The 15,447-nt window shown below is 39.7% G+C and overlaps 1 protein-coding gene across 1 annotated transcript in view; it reads left to right on the forward strand.

The window, feature by feature from the left end:
* MYO10 (myosin X) overlaps positions 1-15,447 on the forward strand; it is a 151,282-nt gene that overhangs the window by 26,745 nt on the left and 109,090 nt on the right. The window contains exons 12-13 of the mRNA XM_006135809.5: positions 675-783; positions 4,311-4,391. Of these exons, the coding sequence (XP_006135871.3) occupies positions 675-783; positions 4,311-4,391 (190 nt within the window). The remainder of the gene's footprint in view (positions 1-674; positions 784-4,310; positions 4,392-15,447) is intronic.

Here is a 15,447-nt window from a genome sequence, read left to right on the forward strand (position 1 = left end):
TGTTGAAAGTTGGTGGGACTTGTGCTGCTCCTAATTCTCAGGTGCTTCAGAAATTCCCTTTTAATGAATTCCCTAGTTAATATGTTCTGTTTTCATGTTATGCCTGAGGTAATATGTGTGTGTCTCAAAATATGCAGACAAATGCAATAGGAAAATTATAGCCATAGGGTCTGATTGTCTTCTCAGTTACCCATGTCAATCAGGAACAATTCTAGTCAAGTCAGCGGTTATGTTGTCAAAGTGGTGTTAGGGGCTTCCTATAGTCCTCAGTTAATATACATATAACACCCAAAATTAAGAGCTGAAGCTTAAGTTCCCACACACAGTTATTTCTACGCTGGTGAAAAGCAAACAGTAAATATTAGTTGGTCTTCACTCTGATGTAGAATATATTACGGTCTATTGGTTGCATAATGATGAAGTAAAAAGTGATAAAGATGACAAGATTCCTATCCAAGGGGGAATGTCGAAAATGTAGTGTGTGGCATTTGGACTATTATTCCTTGATCTCACAGAACAAATGATACATTTGAAAGTCCTGTGGCTAATTGTTACTGAGAGTTAAAGGAGAAGCAATAGGAGTTACTTTTCTTTAAAGAGCAAAGCTTGCTCTGGATTTTACTGTGGTAAATTTTGTGGAGTCTTGGGATATTTCATAAACATTTTTCTTTCAGAATTGATTTTATTTATGATCTGTTTGAACACACTTCAAGTCGCAACAACCAAGACACCCTTAAATGCGGAAGTAAACACCGGAAGCCCACTGTCAGCTTACAGTTCAAGGTTCGTTAATATGTCCTTTCACCCGCTCTCAGCACCTGATAGATGATAAATAATCAGTAGTCAATCCAAATGCCAGTGGTTGGGCTGGGGGTGTATGTCCGTAGAAACTTTAAAATGTTGAAAATCTTTTGTACCAAAATGTTGCCTCTTTCTGTATAAAACTTCCATTACCTTGTGAAAAAGTTGAATTGACATGACAAAGAATTGTTGCTTCCCATTCATTTACTTGTTCTTGTTTTAACCTGCCTTCTGCTTCTCTCTCCCCCTCCTTCCTGGCCTCTTTCCCATATGCTAGACCCATCATACTTCATAGATTTTTGTCTGTCTTTCTCCCCATCTTGCTTAGTTTCTATTTCTGTCACTGGTTCCTTCGCTTTCACTTAGGCCTGGTGTACAGTAGAAAATTAGGTTGGTATAATTGCATTGCTCAGGGGCAGGGAAATATGCACGCCCTTGAGCAATGCAGTTAAACTGACCTAACCCCAGTATAGACAGCACTAGGTCAGTGGGAGACTTCCACCATCATCCAGGTTCCATGGCACCAGTCTCCCTTTGAGGCTCCACTGTCTCTGGAGACTTGATGCAGTCTCCCAGGTTACTTCTGGTGCTCCTGCAGCAAGTCCTTCCTCTTTGGCTTCCAGCCCAGACTGAGCTGAGCTGCTTCCTTTTATATTGCCCCAGCACCTGGAGCATGCCCAGTCTGGCTGGAGGGATGGGTCTTCCTCTGCCCACAGAATTTTAACCCCTTCTGTCCCAGGGCAGAGTATGTATAGGTCATGGTAAGGTAGGTCCTCCTTGGTGTACCTCTCAGATTCAATTCAGTTGTGAAACCTTTGCTGCCCTCTTTACCTCTGTCACTTGCCCTCTTATGAAGGAAGTGACAGAAGCCATAATGCTGGATGTGGAGAACCTCAGTGCGCAAGAACATCAAGTTCCTTCCTCCTTATAATCACACTGTCCACCTGCACAATCCTGGGTTTCATTTACTTCTGGGAGCTTGCGGGTTAGTCTTTACTGGGACTGGTCAGCAGCTGCAAGTTGTGATGAGTTAGTAGCTCAACAGCAATATAGGATCTTGAATCCTTGTTTCTAAACCAACTGTGCTTCCAGAAGGTTGCAAGAAAGGTGGAAAAACTCACTGGATTGCATGCCAGTTTGTTGGTTTGGGCCAAAATTCCTTCCTGAGCCCTTAAAACAGGCAGTTGGTAAGCCCCACAGCACCGTAATTGGCAAAACTGCTAATTTTCTACTAAGGGGAAAGAGGACAGGACAGCTAACCAGAGGTAAGCCCTGGCTCAGTTTTAATAGGCAAAGACCTAGGGCAAGGTGCACAGCAGCCAAACACCTGGTCCGTTTCCCTTTGCCTAACTAATTGCCAAGCAGAGAACTAAAGGGGAGAGTTGAGGAATGGAGGAGACAGCCCTTGCCCCCTCTCCCCCACTACATGTGTGTTTTGGATTTTCTCATTCCCTTCTACTCAGGGTTTATATATCAGGGTTTATTTATCCCTTGGGTTTAAACAATGCATTTTTTTTTTACTGAAAGTGATTATTCTTCTGTGAGGATTGCTCATGTCAATTCCAAGTAAGTGTGTGTGCACCACACGGACAGTTGTTGGTACTGCTAGGGGAAAAACCCTCCATCAGGCCTAGGAATTGTGGAGGAAATAGACCTGATTGTTGCCATCCTCTTCTGAGAGGAGCCATCTTGGATGTCATTGCCACTGATGAAAACAATTTCAAACTCCACAAGGGGATTGGAGAGAAAACACTTTGTGCCCTCTAAAGGCTATGAGTACTTATACACTCACTCACGACTGGGCACATTTGTTGCGGATGCTGCCAATGCTAAGGAGACACACTCCAAAATCAAAAGGCGAGAAAATGCTGGACCTCTTTGGCTGTAAGGTCTATTCTACTGGGGGTGCCAGCTTAGGTTCTCCAATCAACAAGTGGTACTCAGCCGCTATAACTTCAGTTCTTGGACCTGTTTGTCCATGTTTAAAGAGTTCCTTCTGAGTTTGGGGCTCTGATTGAGGAGGGGAAAATTATAACAAGAACCTCCTTAAATACCTTGTTGGTCTCAGCAGATTCTGCCATCTGCTCAGTGTCCATAGGCATTGTGATGAACAGGAGTTCATGGCCAAAGGTCTCTGGCCTCTCACTGGAGGTTCAGCAGACCATTTGTGTCTTGCCCTTCATTGGCTCGGGGCTCTTTGCCAAACAGACTGATTCTATGCCTGAAGGAGAGTAGGGCAACCTTGAAAACTCTGCACCTTCATATGCCAGCCTTATAGAGGAAGCATCCTTGGGGACCCTATGGGTATTCCTGGGTTAGAGTACTTGGGAGGGACAAGCCAGCATAGCCGGAAAATGAATATTACTGGACCAGAGCCCCAGTGGCTGGCAGCCCAGCGATAGGTTCCGCCGAGAGTTGGAGCCTGGAGGGATGGGGGCGCGGCAGCAAATGGAGTAGCATTGACTTCCCCTGGCCTGGCAAACTCCCCAGTTCTGGCACCATCAGAACCTGACTGGTCCTGAACAGAAATGTCAAACCAGTTTTATGTCCCTGCAAATATCTTTACATCCATCCTCCAGTGTCGCCTCTGGTCCTGCCTGCTGTGAAAGGGGAAACAGGACCACATCAGTAGGTGAGGATTTGCCTGTCTCCCCTGCCTTTAACAACTGTATTTTTACATCAAAAGCTAAGAATGGGACACTTCCAGCCCCCTTAATTAGTCTTATTTGCACCAGTCCTACAATTGACAGGTATTTTGTGCTGTTACATCTCTTGGTTTCTGTTATTTTTGTTAGTCTATAAGGTGCCACGGGACTACTCGTTGTTTGTTATTACTGAAAGAAGTTAGCAAAAATAGTATCACCTTCTCCCATTTTTCCCAGCTTTTCTGTTTTGTACATTTGCAAGCGCTTTGTATATCATCAATTTCACTGTTTTCCCTCTCTTGATGAAGAGACACTTGAAAGAAAGATTAGATCAACAAGTACACAGAAGAACCTAGATATTCTTCCAAAAGTTCTTTAAAATGTAACATTAAAAAGTTAAACATTAGAATTTCAGAAACAAGGTTTAAAAAGATCGATGAACAAAATTCATTTTGAGAGTTTATTTGTAACAAAGACATTCATATGTGTTTTACTAAGTGTAGCTGTATTTTATAGTGCATGCTTCTCCATTAAATAAAATTCCTATAGTATTTTTAGCAACAAAATTAGATTCTCAAGTTGATGGTTCTTTATAAACAGAGCTTTCTTCATGTTGATCAGTAACTCTTGTCATTACTTTTAAACTAAATGTCAAACAATAGAGCAGTATGTCACCTCTCGTGTATCCCCATGATCAACTCTTGTTCTGGAAAAAAAAAGTGTATGGTTGTGGTTGTAATTTCTATTCTGAATCACTAGGTGTTGCTCTAGAAACTACCTTAAATGCTTAGTTTTGAGCTAGATAAAGCATAGAATTTAAGAAAAATCAACTTATAAAGTACTTTTTTTCTACCTGTGTTTTAGGACTCATTGCACTGCTTAATGGCAACATTAAGTTCCTCTAATCCATTCTTCGTTCGATGTATCAAGCCAAATATGCAGAAGGTAAGTTTTAAAACTGCATCTATCTTGGTTGCAAGTACCTATGGTCCAATGCTCCATATCTTGTATGGTAATTTATACCTATGCAAATCATAATAATCATAATAATATCATTTTGGACTCACTTTCATGAGTGTAATTGACTCCAAAAAAACATGGCATGTTCTGGAGAAATCTCCAGACTTCTACCACTCTTGTGCCTGGTTTGGTTTGGTTTATTTATTCATTTATTTATTTGGGAAGCGGGTTATTTCACATGCGGGGTATACAACAAGTATAATAATTACTACAGTGAAATATGTTTAAGCAACTACCCAAAGAATGGACAAAAATCAGTTACAGTACTGACATTTTAATAAAAAAAGATAGAGCAGAATTGTGCTCAGTGCATTTGGGGATTTTATGGGAATAGTCTTTTATGACAGGACATTGTCAAATAAAGTCACTTGTAGATTTCACAGTTTGTGCTGTTGTTGTTCTGCTTGGTACAATTTAATTTTAAGAAATACTGTTTATTTCCAACTTGCAATCTAGTAATTTGGGAGCTTTCCTTTGCTGTATTTTTTTGACTATCTGACACTCAAACTTTCAATTTCTGCAAAATGCCAGGTGAAGTAATGTTTGGTTTTATGTTGTAGTTCTGAGACACTTATGTACTTAAAACAGGAAAAATTGTCAATCAGTTTAAAAAAAATTAATGTTCACTATGCCAAGTTGCCACATATGCCATGGCTAGTAGAAAGCAATAATGAGGCCTATCAAAACATTAGAATATGGGTCCTTCTAGGAAATAAAAAAGTTGGAGTCTTAGGAGTCATTTAATCTAACGTTGTTGCCCTGATCCTACAATGTCAAAGAATTCCTTTTCATTTGTCCATCATAGTGGGTTATCTAATGCTGAAAATGGAACAAGCAAAGACTTTAACTAATGCTAAGCCTTCACAGTGTAGTTTGGAGACTGTAGCTAAAGATACGCTACTTTGTAATACAACCCTGATTTTTCAGGACTATAAAACATCAAGGAATTTCATTAGATGCCACTAAAGATTCTGAGTATCCTTTAAGTTTTTCTTTAAGGGGAAAACTTTAACCTAGACTATCGGGTTTCAAATGACATTCTGTGATGCTTCCCATGTAATATCTGGGTGTTGTGGGGAAATTGTTCAGCCCTGTTAGGGGGGCCAGTTGCCTATATGCTGAAATGCCCTGATGCTGGCTCTGAGTACACATAAAAACCTCTCAGCTTGGCATATACGCCAGTGGCTTGGACCACTGGGGCCCACTTAGTCAAGTGCCTGCACAGCACTGCTCAGGGAGGTATTCATGCACCTAGGACTACTCTCCTTTGCTGCAAGGACCCACAGAGACCTGATCAAGCCCCTCTTCTATTGCCACTTGGGAATAAGAGGGACCCTACTGTATCTTCTTGCAACCAGGAGCCCTGAGCAAGCTCTGCCCAATGCCAACAAAAGTACGGGGACCCCAAATGGATGGTGCAAGGATGAGTCTCATTGTATTATGCTGCTTGCATCGCATGAGTGCATAATCCTTGCATTTTGCTAGCATGGCTTTTTCATCTCTTAGTGCTATTGCCACAAGGGAAGCGAGTACAAAACACTCTCTACTTCCAGCTCCTGCTGGGTATTGGGAGAATCCTCGGCAGTCCCCTTCTTTCCCTCTTGCTACCACTGTCTTGGAACAACAGGGCCTTGTGTGTAGTGCTCCCTCCTCAGTCTGTCAGTGACACTGAGGTAAGGTGAGAGGGAAAATAAATTAGGGGGAAAGAGTGGGAATTCCAAAGTTAGTAGTTGTTTTCCTTCCATCCTGAAGGCTCTTCCCACTACTCTGACCCAACCTGTACCTCTGATCCAGCATCATATTACGTCCTACACAGTCCTCAACACCCATCAGTCTTACCCTATCCTGCTCACATTTAGTAAAATATGCTGCCATCCTAATCTTTTAATGTATTTATTATAATTAAAAATCCTCACAAGAGGAGAGAGAGAGTTTATTCCCTGGTTTTCTTCTTGCCTTGCTGTGATTGTAAATTTAAGTTAAATCAATGTAAGATAACTTTGCCAAATAATAAGCCCTAGTTAAAGAACTAGATTGCAATTTAGGGTTAGTTAGTAAGAAAGGAGTTGAAACCAGCAGAGTGAATTCCTACAAGATTTCATGAAAAAGGGGAAGGGCAGGCAAGCAAAAATTTCTGGCAGTGGCACTTTCCATTCATTTTAAGGTTCCAAAATCAGTGTCAGGAAATTACTGTTTTTAAATTTAACCCATTGTATATTGGCTTTTATTAATCTTTTTTTCCCCTGTAGTAGTAGTTTCGTGAAAGAGTAAAATTGCGCAAGCTAAATTTAAGATTCTTTTTTTTTTTTTTACAAAAGGAAGTTGATTAATGTGTCACTGTAAAGTAGGGCTTTTATTATTTATAGTTCCTGAGATTGGAAACCTCAAAATGATATAAGGAATTATTTTGGTCTTACTTTCTCTCAGCTCTACTTAGCATGTAGTGGTGCAAACATCTGTGGAATTAGCAGTGTTGGGCTTGTCACTTATATTGCTTGTACATCATAAAACATAGAACACGAGAACTGGAAGGGACCTTGAGAGGTCATTGAGTCCAGTCCCCTGCCCTCATGGCAGGACCCAGAACCATCTAGACCATCCCTGATGGATGTCTGTCTAACCTGCTCTTAAATATCTCCAGAGATGAAGATTCCACAACCTCCTTAGGCAACTTATTCCAGTGTTTTGCCACCCTGACAGCTAGGAAGCTTTTTCTAATGTCCAGCCTAAACCTCCCTTGCTGCAGTTTAAGCCCATTGCTTCTTGTCCTATCCTCAGAGGGTAAGAGGAACAATTTTTCTTCCTCCTCCTTGTGACACCCTTTTAGATACCTGAAAACTGCTATCATGTCCCCTTTCAGTCTTCTCCTTTCCAAACTAAACAAGCCCAATTCTTTCAGTCTTCCTTCATAGGTCATGTTCTCTAGACCTTTAATCATTCTTATTGCTCTCCAATTTCTCCACATCTTTCTTGAAATGTGGTGCCCAGAACTGGACACAATACTCCAATTGAGGCCTAATCAGTGCAGAGTAGAGCGGAAGAATGACTTCTCAGGTCTTGCTCACAACACTTCTATTAATGCATCCCAGAATCATGTTTGGTTTTTTTGCAATAGCGTCACACTATTGACTCATGTTTAGCTTGTGGTCCACTATGACCCCTAGATCTCTTTCTGCAGTACTTCTTCCTAGACAGTTGCTTCCCATTTTGTGTGTGTGAAACTGATTGTTCCTTCCTAAGTGGAGTACTTTGCATTTGTCTTTATTAAACTTCATCCTATTTACCTCAGACCATTTCTCCAGTTTGTCCAGATCATTTTGAATTATTACCCTATCCTCCAAAGCACTTGCAACCCCTCCCAGCTTCATATAATCTGCAAACTTAATAAGTGTACTCTCTATGCCAGTATCTAAATCGTTGCTGAATATATTGAACAGAACCGGTCCCAAAACAGACCCCTGTGGAACTCCACTTGTTATGCCTTTCCAGCAGGATTGTGTACTGTTAATAACTACTCTCTGAGAACGGTTATCCAGCCTGTTATGCACCCACCTTATAGTAGCCCCTTCTAAATTGTGTTTGCTTAGTTTATTGATAAGAATATCAAGCAAGACCATATCAAATGCCTTACTAAAGTCTAGGTATACCACGTCCACAGTTTCTCCCTTATCCACAAGACTCATTATCCTATCAAAGAAAGCTATCAGATTGGTTTAACATAATTTGTTCTTTACAAATCCATGTTGGCTGTTTCCTATCATCTTCTTATCTTCCAGATGTTTGCAGATGAATTCCTTAATTACTTGCTCCATTATCTTTCCTGGCACTTAAGTTAAACTGACTGGTCTATATTTCCCTGGATTGTTCTTATTTCCCTTTTTATAGATGGGCACTAAGTTTGCCCTTTTCCAGTCTTCTGGAATCTCTCCCATCTTCCATGATTTTTCAGAGGTGATAGCTAAAGGCTCAGATACCTCCTCTAATCAGCTCCTTGAATATTTTGGGATGCATTTCATCAGGCTCTGGTGACTTGCAGACATCTAACTTTTCTACGTGATTTTTAACATGTTCTTTTTTTATTTTATCTTCTAAACTTACCCCCTTCCCACTTCTAAACCTACCCCTTTCCCACTTCAGTGAAGCTACTGTAGTTGATCCTCATTTAAACTGTTATAAGATTAGGATCACGCCCAATTAACCAAGTTTAATCCTGATATAATTCAGTTCAATTTAGTGGATTTTCACCTCACTTGACATTTTTAAAGTTATACGTAGGAATTTTCTGAAGACAACCACTCCCTAAAAACTGCCAGTTTTATTTCTTCAGATTCAGGTCCTTTATGTGTGCATACACACCAACTTCATGATTTATATTGTCTGAGAAAAGTATATCAGTTTGTGTACCTCCATGACAGCTTGGCTAAAAGAAAATTTAGCCTTGAGCTTGTATTACTATTCAGCTGATGACATGTATATGATTCAGACTGCATAGTCTGAAGGGTGGATTTAACTGCATGAACTATTTAGATTAGCTGCTGTTAGCAGAGAAGCAAGGGTTGGAAGAAAGCAAGAGCTTAGTGACTACCTGTCCTTGTCATTTAATAACTATGTATTGGTTCTCCTCCTACTTTTTACTCTAGATATGCAAATAAAGAAGCAAAAGGGATCTGGAATGCTAGATTTTCACTTTTTAAAGAATGATGGTATAAACTAAAGCTACTTTTGCTGCCTTTTGAGACAGTACATCCTTATGGAGAGAGGCACAGGAGAGAAACAGAGAGGTGATGATAAAAAGGAGAGAAATATTCCTAAACCGCTTGTTCTCCTTTTGATGAATTAGTAAGAGACGCTGTAATATTTTCAGGGGGCACTAGATATAGGAGCTTCAGTACAGTAAACATATATTTGGATAAGTTAGAAAAAGATGAGACAGATGGAAGATAAAATTCAAAGCTTTGAAAAACAAAAAATGTCAATGGGCAATACTTCTTATTGTGTACTGTACATTCAAGTTTGTTAATTAGACATGAAATTTGATCATCTGAAATTACCGGAGTTGTAATTGATTAAGACATTGATTTTTATCAAACATTTCAGAAATAGGCAAGAACAATCCAACAGATTCAGCAAACCACTACGTGTTTACATATCAGAGAAGAATCTGCTCTAATTAGAGCTACTCCCTAAAGGGAGCACTTGGAGTGCATAACCTTTCGTCCTGTGGTTCTTCCAGCCATAGATGGAAGAATAGAGTCCCATTCATATGTTTTTGAGTGACCTTTAAACAATCAATGTATCTGTGTTCATATTTTCAGTCTGGGTTCTGCTGTAGGCATAGCATGGAAGCTAATCTAGGCTGTGTGATTTAATTAATATTATCTGCTAATTGAGGGTCATTCTCCCTCGTTCTTGACCTCGGTGCAATTTAGAGTACTGTTCATCCTTTTGAACATTATCCATGTTGATTTGGTTGTCTGTTTGTCCCTCCTTGTGATGATTTCACTCCTAACTATTAAATTTGGCCGTACCATATTCTCGGGATATTAAAATGCGAGCTTTTTTTCTAAAGGTGTAACACATTGATCACATTAATAATCTTGCAGTCCCTCGCACTAGTTAAGGTAAGAATTCATGTGATTCCAGAAGAGGGGGACCTGAGACAATGACATATATGGGCAACATTTCAGAGGTCATGCTAGACAGATTTGCAGACATAGGGTTTTGAGGAGCAGCAGAAAAGCTGTGGGTAAGAAGTATGCCAACATTACAGATAAAGGCAAGTAGTAACCCTGAATTATGAAAGGAGACTGAGGGCATGTCTAGACTACCCTCGGCTTCCAAAAGAAGTTTTTTTGAGGAATAAGGTTCTTTAGAAAAGGGGGGGGGTTGCGCAAAAAACCCCATCTAGACTGCTTTTTTTTTTTTTTTTAAAGAAAGACTTCTTTTGAAAAGGGGATTGGAAAAAGATATGCAAATTAGGTACTAATTTGCATATCTTCTTTCAGAAGCCAGTTGTTGTCTAGATGTGCCCTGAGGAGATGAACCTGAGGTTAGACCTACCAGTATTCCTGTGTAGAAAATGGATGGAGACATGGTAAGCTAGACATGTGTATACAGTCTGTTTCAGGGCCGCACCTATGACAGCACTTTTAATGAGCAATGACAGTCCAGGCACATAACTACTAAAATGCATATCAACAGAAGACCATTATACTGACTACTTTTTTGTTTTGGCTCCCACCCATGGGCTACATGTTGAGCCCTGCGTAAATCCAAACTGTGCCATGGGCCGCAAACAAATGGGCTGCGGGCCGCATGTTGAGTAGCCCTGGTCTATTTAATGTTTTAAGATCTTTTTTATTCTCATTAAGTAATAATGTGCGTTACCAGTGCTATTAGTTACTGGACATTACTGGCCATTGCTCTAAGAGGGAACATAACACAGGCACTGAATGTATTAGGTGTGCTGAGGTAATCACAGTTAATACCAGGGGATTACACTAAAGCCAGGTTTGAGAGTGGGAGAATTGTGTGATTCCACCTTTAGCTGACAGCCTAAGACCTGAGAGGGATACTTGAAGACTGGGAAAAGTCAGAGTTACAGTTTGGTTGGGAGCTGTGACAGATTCCTTGTTCTTCTTCATTGTTTTCCTTCCTATTGAAATTAAATCAAGAATGTCATCTGGGTTATGTTCTGGTTAGGGAACCAAACCTGAATGTAGCCTAAAGGCCCACCTATGTTACATAGCTACTCTGAAATGTACTCATCTTTTCATGAGTTTATGCTATCTGGGTGGATCTTTATTTCACTCTGGCGACCTCTGAAATCTTTCAAGAGATATAGATGTTCTGATGATATTGTTGCTCATAACAGATTCTAAAAGCTCTGTCCTTACACTAGAAGAATTGCAGTTGGAATAAGTGTAGGTCTTGGTAAAATTCCACAATATTTGGGTAAGCTCACTTCCTTGAAGGATAAGTCAGCAGTTTTCCTAAAATGCAGCCAGGTGCATATCTTTTAGCAAAAATACATCAACCATGTATTCAGCTATTTATTCTTTCAAAATCATCCACTTACTCATATGGCTTTATTGTTCTTGGGAAAGTCATGATTAGGCATGGCATCCTGCCCAGCTAACATGCTGCTGAATTCAGCTACCTTCATTTTCACACCTTGAGTTTTGCAGAATTTTATTGTGTCAAAATCAATTCCTGTTCAAGGTCTGCGAAGTATGTCCTGCTGTATCTTCTGCTGATTATTCAAGGAACAAGAGTCCTCAGGAGAGGAGGTAGAGGACTCTTCTTGGTGTTGAGTGGCAACAGTACAGATCTGAGGCTGCTGTTGTAGTCCATATTTTGTAGGACCAGACAATATATCCAGTGGCATCTGTGCTGCACAGGTGCCCATCCCTTGCATAGTCTCCCAACAAGCTTGCTCCCTTCTTATGCAGCCACAAAAGCTGATGAGTGTCCATACCTCTGAATAATAGCTGCCTTGAGATGTTGAAGTAATCCAGTCTTCTTTCCAGAATGTGCTGGAAGTCAGGCTCCCAGACAAACATACTCTGTCTTTGCAGTTATCAAGGTTTATTGATTTCTGTTGATGATTGGAGTTTATTTTAGGTCCTTTTTGAGGAGTATTAGGTTTCATTTTGAGCATGTTTTTGAAGCAACTGTAGTCCAAAAAGTTCAGCTGAAATGAAGTTTTAAAACTCATGGCGCACACAAAAAAATAATAGTGATACTATAACTTAAAACTAAATTTCAGTCATGGCAGGCAGTAGATTATCTCTGTTTTACAGTATGAACAAGCACAACCTGCCAAGTAATCAAATTGCTCTATATAGAGAAAGTCAGTCCAATATTGTTGGGAATATTTTTCAGATACCAAAATCTGTTTTAGAATTATCATATGAAAAACATTTTTCAAGTGGGGAGGGACCGCAAACAGCATGCTATCCAGATTATACAACCATGCACAAGCGCTTTGTGGGGTGACAAGCCATATGTTATGTGTCTAAGTACCAACTGCAGTTCATTATGTGAGTAAATCAGTTTTCTTGAACCTTGTTAGTAGTAGCGCACTTTATTGTTGTGTACTATTTGAAAATGCCTTGTGGAATACATTTTACAATATTTGTTTATTAAATTTTCTGATAATGTTATCAATATATTTTCTGTATATGAAGTGTATTTGGGCAATCACACATGCAGGTCATGTATGTGCAATGCTTGCCTTTATAAACATCAAGCCAATGTTGTTTTTTATTTTTGTGTGCTATGCCAGTTATGTATGTATTTTATTGTGTGTGCATCAAAAAATTACTTTTTGAGAAACTATTCTCCTACCTCAAAAAAAAAAAAAAAAAAACCAACAACAATCAAACAAAAAAGCCAGTAAACCAACCCCCAGATCTCTAGATAGAAATTCAAATCCTGTTTACCATGTTGTCATGGTAATGGCACCAAGATAATATGCATGGCCCATGATAAATAGCTATAATGCTCAGAAGCACAGTGGGAGCACACAATATGTACTCCAGGAAAACTTTTAAAGGTTCTAAGTCCCTGCCTAAATGCCTGTGTCCCTGTTGCATTTTGCACAGTTCCTCTCTGAAAATCTAGGAGTCCACTGGCTTTGAAACATATTTGCATTCTTGATATTCATAAAGTGAGATTAGCCCTCATATACTGTTGGTCAGGGGAGTATCTGAAGTGATTCCTGTGGAGCCAATCCTTGCTAGGCATGACTTCCTGTTGAGTAGCAGCAGGAATGAATTAACCAAGCCTAGCCAAAGATATCACATGAATGACTTGAAATACCAGTGAGCCGAAGAAAGCCCTGTTTTGTGTGTCAATGGTCAGTGTATGCATGCATAGTTGCAACAACTAAAGATGCAGCCTTTCACAATGGACAAAAACTGAAGGGAGAAAAAGCCTCAAAGGTAGGGGGGTTTGTTTCAGCTGAGTTTTGTTTTGGGGTGGTTTTTTTTTTTAAGTTTTCATTTTGTGTGCTGGTGCCTCAGTGGATTTGTAAAGTGAGAACACAGAGGTAACCAGTTGGCTGCTGCAGACTATTTTGGAAATGTTTCTAGTCTTGCCATTTCTTTTAAAGAGGGTAAGTGCCGAATCAGTTTATAAATAACTAAGGTAATTGTATTTGTTAATACCAAGGTACCCAGACATTCAAACAGACAGTTTTGGCAAGGTTATTCCCTTTCTGGCTGAAAGGGCTGGTATGTTGTTTTTTAAAGCAGAAAATAAGTGAGCACATAGTTTTAAATTGAGCTGCAAATGTGGAAATGGATTGGGGGTGTGTGTGCTGCATACAGAAATATGTTCTTTCCTATCAAGTCAGTTCATTAAATATGAATAGCTAAAAGCAGATATGCACCTCATTAAGCATCAACTACTCTGTACAGTTTTGGAACACATTGTTCTGGCAGTGTATTAGAATATAAAGCACGTCCGTATTTTTGCTTTGATTGGCTTATGGTCCATAAGAAATCCAGAGGGAGAAATGGGAAGTTTTGAAGTAGAATGAGTTGTCTGCTGCATGAGTCTGTTTTATACAAGCACCCACAAGTCTATAATGACTTTTGCCATAGTAGTGGAGAAAACTGATGGGGCACATTTGGTGAAATGATCATTCTTTCTTCACTGGAGCAGAGGCAAAGCAACTTGCAGGAAAGAGAATGTGGGGCAGTAACAAAGAGGCAATAATTCAGTGCCTCTCCATATGACTCTGCCTTTTTAGTAAAGTTTATTTTTAACTTTTAACAGGGGTAACAGTGTTGCTGCTTTGGGGGCCTGATTCTATTGAGTACTGAGCACCCTGCAGTCTGGCTACAAAGATAGATGGGAGAGCTCAACCTCTGGCAGGATTAGGTCCTTTAGATAGCAGGAAGTAATGTTTGTACATTAAACTTGAAGAAAATCGTAAGGGAGAAAATGATATTTTGTAAGTTGTTTTTAAAGTATATAGGCTTCATCTTTCACCATTGAATTCAAAAGGAATCTTACTATGTATTCAACAGCAGCAGATTTAAATTCCCATTACAGATCTAGAGAAGCATTCTGGTCTGATGAATTGCATATGAAGCTGGAAAACAGGAGATTTCTAACTTGTAATCTTTGCTCTGCCACTGACATTCTACATACTCTGCGCATTCAACTGTGCCCGTTTACCCCATCTGTAAAAAGTGAAAGTTGTAATTGCTTATCTACCTCACTTGGGCTGCATCTACACTGGCATGATTTTGCACAAATACTTTTAACGGAAAAGTTTTTCCGTTAAAAGTATTTGCTCGAGAGAGCGTCTATATTAGCATGTGCCTTTGTGCAAAAGATTTACTTTTGCGCAAAAGCATTCGTGCCAGTGTAGACGCTCTCTTGTGCAAGAAAGCTCCAATGGCCATTTTAGCCATCAGGCTTTCTTGCGCAAAAAATTAACATTGCTGTCTACACTGGTCCTCTTGCGCAAGAATACTTGCGCAAGAGGGCTTATCCCTGAGTGGGAGCGTCAGAGTATTTACACAAGAACCACTGATTTTGTACATTACAAAGTCAGTGTTCTTGCGCATATACTCGCGGCCAGTGTAGACAGGCGGCAAGATTTTGCTCAAAAGCACCTGCTATTGCGCAAAATCTTGCCAATGTAGACACAGGCTTGGGGTATAATGAAACTTTGACAATGCCTGAACAGTGCCTTGATAATATAAAATGTGAAATGTTAGGTAGAGCATGATATATGTTAACTACATTTCTTTTGCTAGACATGGTTAATAACATATGACTAGATATTTTAGAGTTTTTTATATATATATATATATTCATTTTTGCATTTACTTCATTATAAATGCATAGTTAAGAGCCTTGCATGCATAGTTAAGAGCCTTGCACATGGATAGCTCACTACAAATGAAGCAAAATAAATAATTATGACAAGTAGGGTTACCAGGTAGCTTCAGAAAAAATACCG

This window comes from Pelodiscus sinensis, chromosome 2 (genome assembly GCF_052426305.1).
Source record: "Pelodiscus sinensis isolate ZL-2025 chromosome 2, ASM5242630v1, whole genome shotgun sequence".
In the NCBI taxonomy this organism is placed as follows: domain Eukaryota; kingdom Metazoa; phylum Chordata; order Testudines; family Trionychidae; genus Pelodiscus; species Pelodiscus sinensis.